General features: G+C 48.5%; 1 protein-coding gene across 1 annotated transcript; it reads left to right on the top strand.

Moving 5' to 3' along the window:
* The first annotated feature begins 5116 nt into the window (after positions 1-5116).
* On the top strand, positions 5117-6805 carry LOC123169134 (beta-carotene isomerase D27, chloroplastic). Its single transcript, XM_044586986.1, has 5 exons — positions 5117-5882; positions 5959-6020; positions 6100-6206; positions 6294-6389; positions 6503-6805. Exons 1-5 carry the CDS (start codon positions 5403-5405, stop codon positions 6550-6552), a joined length of 795 nt encoding a protein of 264 aa, XP_044442921.1. The 5' UTR covers positions 5117-5402; the 3' UTR covers positions 6553-6805.
* Positions 6806-7654: the final 849 nt, after the last annotated feature.

The following is a 7654-nucleotide window of genomic DNA, read 5'->3' as shown; positions in this document are numbered from 1 at the left end:
ATGCAGCACCACCCCAGATCAAGGACGCCAGCGGCTATGGATTGCCACCTCTTCCACGGGGAGGAGCAGCGGCTGGCGGTGTCCCGCGAGGCGGCCTCGGTCGCCGTGGACACGTGCATGGTGGCCGCCGCGGTGACAGGCGCGTCGCTGCTTGCGTGGTGGTCCGTGGCGTTCCACCCGTCCAACAGCCGGCTGTGGATGGTGCCCGTCGGCCTCGTGCTGGCATGCACCCCGGCCGTCGTCTGCCTCGCGCTCACCCTTTCGGCCGAGCCGCGCGTGCAAGACGCCGGTGCGAAGACGGCGCCGTTGTCAGCCGTGGTCGTGGAGATGTAGCAGCCTGGCTGTGCAAACATAGTACGTGGATGCATGTAATATTGTTCAGTTATTCTTGCATCGATCAACCACGTTGTTACAAATTTTCAAAAAAAAAAAACACGTTGGTACAATGTATGTACTGGTTCGTGTTGCTCATCATATTGTTAGACTTAAAGCTTATTATGTCAGTTCTAAATATATGCAAATAAATTAGTCCCTCCTCAAAGCCGAGACACTTTTTTTCGATCGGACGGAGTATGTGCTATATGAGTAGATCATGCAACTAATGTAACCGATGTATTTAATCTATTTCTGTGCTACTCCTTCTTTTTTGGGTTTGTACTTCTTAAAGCATCTGCGATGGATCCGCTAGGGAGGTCCAGTAAGATGTTTGGAATGTTTTGACTGACCGGCACCCGCCATATTCAGCCCATATCTGGAGTGGGTATGAGGCGGCCCAGACACATACGCCATGTCAGACAGGCCCACGCTGGACCACCCCGTCCCAACATATACCCTACCTTGGACGAACCTTAGACCACAATTAACACTCTCGAACTCTCCACTACCCGTCTCCTCCCCTCCCCTCACTTCTCTGTCCTGTCCCTTCCTCTCCCCAAGTCGAGCAATGGAAGCACGTCTAGCGACGGATGCCGCATCGAGGTCGACTAGGACGCCCTGCAGCGGGAGGAGCACGGCGAGCACCTTGTCTTCAGCATCACACTTGCGCAGGTGCGGGTGGACAGGGGATGGAGCTTGAGCTCCGGTCGTACCTGCCGCCCGACGGCGCAATGCAAAAGACAGAACTGAGACGTTGGGCCGTGGCGGTGTAGATCCACGGGTCGCGCCCTTCTCCCACCCCTCCAGCCCCTGCTCCTCCCGGTAGGAGCTAGGTGGTCGTGCCCGCGCCGGCTCAAGTCCTGCGGCAGAGGATGCCCAAATTGGAGGCATGCACCAGACGCCACGAGAGACAGCGATCGAGGTAGATGGCGGCGACGGCGAAGGCAAGTTCCTCCTGCAGGACTCGCATGTCAGCGCCTGCGCCGGTCGACCCGGAGGACCAGCTCTTGCTGCGATCCTCCACCGGTTGCTGACTATGACGGAGAGACACACGAGGCGCCTCCGCCGCAAGTACGCGAAGGCGCTTCAGCTCGGCATCGAGGAGTCAAAACACCTCATGCGGAGAGGGCAGTCGGCGATGCTAAATCGGCCTAGCTCATGAAGGAGCAGGCGCACGCCATCCATCGTCTCGCGGACTTCATCTCGGTATCCTTTGACAGCAGCACAACACGCACTGACGGCGCCCCTCCGATTGCCGACTCTTATGCGGAGGACTACTACCGCCGCTCAGGCAACCACAACAAGGAATCAGCGAGGAAATGGTGATGTCTGGCACCCCTCTTTGTTTAGCAAGCTATCAGTTATCTATTTCTCTAGTTTATCTATATATCAAGATGTCATGTGATGAATTTTTGGGTCCAAATGTAAAAAAAACTTTATGCCGAATATATATGTTTTTGCTATGTTTGTGATGTCTGAATGTTGCTATGTTTGTGATGTCCGAATGCTGCTGTGGTTGCGTTATCTGAATGTTGCTATGTTGATCTATGTACTTTATATCACATTGCATGGCTAGTATGGATTGGTGGGGAGAGGACGCAAATATTAGTGGGACGACTGCGGGCACGGAGAAATGAGGGGTGACCTTTCACTATCCGCGGATATATAGGAGCCCGAATTTGTGAAGCTTGCATGTGGATGCTCTTAGAGGACCTAGGAACAAATATTGCATATCATTGGTCATAATAATTTGATCTTGATATTCGCTTTAAGTATCAACGCGCGCTCAGCCCCTTTCCCGCTCCAGCGATGTTAGTTGTCAAATCTTCACGCAAATAATCTCATCCGTCCATTTTGGTTGGTGGAGCAGGCTTTATTGTACATTGTCCCGTACATTCTATGTCAATGGAACCTTTTTTATATTTGGCCAGTTAAACATTGACTGTGTGTTCACTTGAGTTGGTAAAAATTAAATGAAGCACAATGGAGGTAGAGGTCTATCATCCTTTCCCTTCCATTTTCCCTAGCCGTAATTTTCCCCTCATACCGCCCACAATGTAGTTGCCTCCTCTGCCAAATTCGTCGCCACTGTCGCAAGCCATGTAAAAAGAGGGCACTTTGTTGCTTCCTCGAGATACCATGCGAGCGCGGGCTAGTGGCGGGGTCCGGCCGGGGCAATAAGACCTGAAGGTTAACTAGGTGGAGGGCGCAGCTACGGCATGTCAGAGGATAACGGTGCATAGGAGCTGGAGACAAGGAGGGTTCCAGGCCGAGGTCTCCTAATAAATGCAGAGTTGAACCAGATTGGGTAGTTCGGCAATGAAGAAGTCAATCATAGTTGTCCCTTCCCTCTATGAGAAATCCCAAGGCAGGTCCATCCATGACAGCCCACTCCACCGCTCTAAGAGTGGGTTTCTACACCCAAGTACAATGTACCCGTGATGAAGAGTAAAATAAAAAAATATCAAAGAAAACGTTAAAAAAATCTAAACCTTTGTGGCTTCAATTATGACCAAATTTTTTATGTGCTTGAAAAGTTTGGAGGCCAAATGACATCTGAGGATCTCTATACAGAAGATAACAAAATTTGTGTTCGAACTTGTGTGCACTGTTTGAGCAAAATTTGTATTTTGTTTATGTGAGGTTCATTTGATGTTATTGGGCCCCAATTTTGCAAGTACCTAAAACATTTTGTCATAATCAAAGCCACAAATTTCTTGATCTGTTTTAGTGTTTACTATTTTTTATGATTTTACTATTCATTATGGGTGCCATGAACTTCGGTGTGGACACAAATTTCCCCACCGCTCCAAAAAAGGTTCATACAATAAAAAAATTGTACCATAAACTAATTACATTACATTTAGAACAATGTTCACGTGTTTAAAAGAAAATGTTTCTAGCATTTAAAAATGTTTATACAATGTAAAAAAATGTTTCTAGCATTTTAATTGGATTTTTTAATTAGGAGATAAAACATTTTTAAGTTGAAAACCAAAATGATTTCTGCTGATGTCATCTGTATTGACGTGGCAAAATGGATGGTAATAGAGGCGTTTGGGCCATGTTGCTTCGTGCCACACGTGTGGACGTTATCATTTGGGTTTATAAAAGGGCTGACACGGGTCATAGGGACCTCCTATTTTGCGTGTAGCGCACTGGGTAGTGAGCGTAGGCTGGTAAACGCTATTGGGTGGACCATCTAACCCGATTTTCTTTTTTTCTCTGGCATGAAAGGAGGCTACTATACTGGTTTTTTAATTCCATGGAAATATTAGACTGGTTTTGAGTCGGATTTTACAAAAAAAAACTGCTATTTTAGCAAATTTGAAAATGTTCATGAATTCAAATAATACATGATTTTTTTTTGTAAATTTAGAAAAGTTCACTAATTTATAAAATAATCATGAATTCAAAATATATTTACGATTTTTAAAAAAATATCCCCCAATTTCAACATGTTTGGTGATTCAAAAAATGTTTAGGATTTCAGAAATTGTTCATGAATTTAAACAATTCTTCCCAAATTTCAAAAAATGTTCGGCGATTCTAAAAATGGTTGCTAATCAGGAAATGTTCATGAATACAAAAAATGCTCATGAATTTCATTTTTTTTTAATTTCAAAAAAAATGTACGTTAGTGGAAAAATCTTGATGAATTCAGAAAAAGTTCACAAATTTAAAGGTTTACACAAATTTCTAAAAAGTTTGTGAATTAAAAAAATGTTCATGTATTCAAAAATATTTGCTTATTTCAAGAAATATACCAAAGTTATTGAAATGTTCACTAATTCAAAGCTGCTTTTGAATCCTAAAAATGTTCACGAATTCAAAGACTGTGCGGGAATTTGAAAATTTGTTCCCCAAATTTAAAAAATAGTCGCTGATTCAGAAAATGTTCACAGATTGAAACAATTGAACTAAAAATGCAGAAATGGTGCACAAATTCAAAATATGTTCTTGAAGTTTAGAAATTATTCCCAAATTAAAAAAGCCGAAATTTAAAATGGAAAAATAAGTGATGAGAAAACCAAAAGAAATAAAAAAATAGTAAACGAAAGGCGGTTCCCTGAATATGGGCCGGCCCATATGCGTACCGGGGCGGAGGGTGTTCGAGTTTGCTGTGCCAGGCCCATTTACAGCCGGGCCGCACCAGGCCATGTGGCCAGGTTTTGGTCCACGCAGAGGCTATCGGGCCTCGATCGTTAGGCCCAGAAGTGAATGAAAGATCGCGCGCACCCGTGGATGCCATTATAGCTGGCCAAATGGGCCGTTTTTTCGGGCCGGCCCGTGAGCACGTGCGGCACGGCCCCCCTTGGGCCAGGCACGGCACGGGCTAAACGAGCCGGGCCCGGCACGCGGCACGCCCTGGGCAGTGCCTGGGCCTGGAGGCTGGGCACGTGGGCCGGCACGGCACGGCCCGATTACGTTTTTTTTATATACGTCTATATATGGCCCAATATGTAAAAATAGGCTAAAAACGATCAGTGCGTCAAATAACAGGCTGAAAATATGCGGCCCACCGTGCTAAACGGGCCAACGTGCCGGCCCGTTTACTAACTGGGCCGTGCCTGGTCCTAGGGGCGCAGCACGCGGGCCGGCACGGCACGGCCCGTATAGTAATCGTGCCCTGGCGGGCCGTGCCGGGCCAGGCACGATTACGATGGCCGGGCAGTGCCGTGCCGGGCCGGCCCGTTTGGCCAGGTATAGATGCCATAGGTAGATTTCCCCTCTCTGCGTACCATATCCAGACCACATTTATTGTGGTCGTCGTGCTTCCCGCCCCCACGGCCGGTGAACCAGCCGCAACGACGGCGACGACGACCACTGGTCCATGAGAACCCTGTCCGGCCGTACCCGTACGTGTCATCCCGGCAGCCTCGAAACGACCGCGGTGGGCGCGTGCCAACAAGGCGCGCCTCAGGGCAAGGCAAGCACCACCACCGCTAGCTTAAGCCTCAGAGCCGGCCGGACACAAGTGGACACTGCTTAGCACCACCAGCGCGTCCGCAAGATCAAAACCAGCAATGGCCTTGATGCCCGTGGAGCTCTGCTACGCCACGGTCGCCTCTCCGGTGGCGGCGCCATCGGCCAGGAGGGTGCCGAGGCGGCGGGCGGCGGTGCGGTGCGCGGCGACCGCGCCGGCGCCGATGGGGGAGAAGACCAAGTACAGGGACGGGCCGCTGGAGCGCGCGTTCATGGGGCTGTTCGCGCGCAAGATGGAGAAGTTCACGGGAAGGAAGAAGAAGCCGGGCCCGGGCGGCGAGGAGGAGAAGAAGGCGGTGTGGGAGTGGGACTACGAGAGCTTCGTGGACGTGTCGCGGCGGGTGATGGTGGGGCGGTCGCGCGCGCAGCAGCAGGAGGCCGTCCGCGAGGTGCTCCTCTCCATGCTCCCTCCCGGCGCCCCCGAGCAGTTCAAGAAGCTCTTCCCGCCCACGCGCTGGGCCTGCGAGTTCAACGCGGCCCTCACCGTCCCATTCTTCCACTGGCTCGTCGGCCCATCAGAGGTAAAAAGGCTTATCATCACGTCGATTTTCAGATATAAAAGGCTTATCATCACGGCGCGTGTTGTTGATTAAGCAGGTTATCGAGGTAGAGGTTGACGGGGTGAAGCAGAGGAGTGGAGTGCTCATAAAGAAATGCAGGTATGAAATACATACAAGAAATGTGAGGAAACCTTTGATTTGATTTGATGCCACAGTCACGTCATCGCAATTCATGCAGGTACTTGGAGAACAGCGGGTGCGTTGGGATGTGCGTCAACATGTGCAAGATCCCCACGCAGAGCTTCTTCACCGACGAGTTCGGCCTTCCCCTCACCATGAATCCAAGTAAGCTCACTTGATGCCTTTTCCAGCTGAAATTCAGTTAGCCCTGGCTGATGATTATCTTGCTCACTGACCCAACAAACATCTCAGACTTTGAAGACATGAGCTGCGAAATGATATATGGTCAGGTGCCCCCGCCGCTGGAAGAAGATCCAGTGTCAAAACAACCCTGCTATCCCAGCCTCTGTGAGTGCGCCCAGATTTGGCAACACTCTTCAAGTACTGAACCAATCTAGCGCTGAACTTGCACTAACGTGCATCATCTGTCACAAATTTGCTCTGCTGCTACAATTTTTCAGGTTCCATATCGACGCCCTCCGCTGCAATATGTCCCAAAATTCAGAACTAGAGAAAGCAACGAAAACATTCCGGAGTTCAGATCTTGGTCGCTTTCAGTTTCTTCTGCAAGCGCTCACATGGGTTTTGATACATAAATTATTGTGCATGGTCTCCGATAGGCCAGAATTCCAACAGGGACAATAGATAGTGCATCAGTAAATTTTATACACTCAATGTATATAATGTAGCCCATATCTTACAGGAAATGCAAAGATACATGATCCGAACTACTAATTTTGTAATTGCTGCACCTTTTCGCTGCATGACTAGAGTTTTCGGCTGTCTATCGTTTTGTAAAGAGTAAAATATGTCTATTGTATGTTATAGTCTTTGATGGAGCCACGCCTTCGAGCTCGCATGTGCTGAGTAGGATAGTTACGGAGGGTAAAATGTGGAAGAGAGCGAACCTTTTTAAAGGGGATGTTGTCATGTTGAGTCAATCTTCTTGGCGGTGGAAAGGTGGGCGAATGAGAGAAGTTAGCCCTAGGATTGTAGTCCTTGTGTGGGTGGAGTTGGGGTTATGTAACTTTGTAATTTCCAACATGGAGGGGCTCTTTACCTCATCCTCTTCTTCAATATATATAGTACGCATACTCGTGCGTATTCGAGAAAAATGGGAGCATGAAGCAATTGTCTATGTTCACATTCAAAATATGGAAATAGAGGATGAAGGGGTCCCCTGCCTCCGCCCCTATTTGGTTCGTTTATTCGTTGGACGTCAATACCCGTCCTGTCAGAAAACCCCTCCTCCTACATTGTTCATTTATTCTTGCCAACCGTCAACCACTATTTCAACTAATCGGGCGAAATTCATGCAAACAGGACAGATTTCATATAAACCGCGAAATGTATTACATTTTGATATAAATCGGACGATATTTATTACATTTTTTCATATAAACCGGACTAAACCCTACTCTAAACCTAATCTAAATGATCGCTGGCGCCCGTTCCCCATGTCCGGCCATGAGCCCGAGAACTGAAGCTTCGGCTTCTCCATTTCCACCTCGGCGCTATCCAGCTCCGCCTCCAGAGCCCCGGAAAGTGAAGTTGTCCGCCTTCACGTCACCGCCAAGCGGCTAATCGGCCAATGATGTTCAGCCCACCAAGCT

This window comes from Triticum aestivum, chromosome 7D (assembly GCF_018294505.1).
Source record: "Triticum aestivum cultivar Chinese Spring chromosome 7D, IWGSC CS RefSeq v2.1, whole genome shotgun sequence".
NCBI lineage: Eukaryota > Viridiplantae > Streptophyta > Magnoliopsida > Poales > Poaceae > Triticum > Triticum aestivum.
The sequence above is the reverse complement of the archived record's forward strand: the minus strand, read 5'-3'. Positions and strand labels throughout refer to the sequence as shown.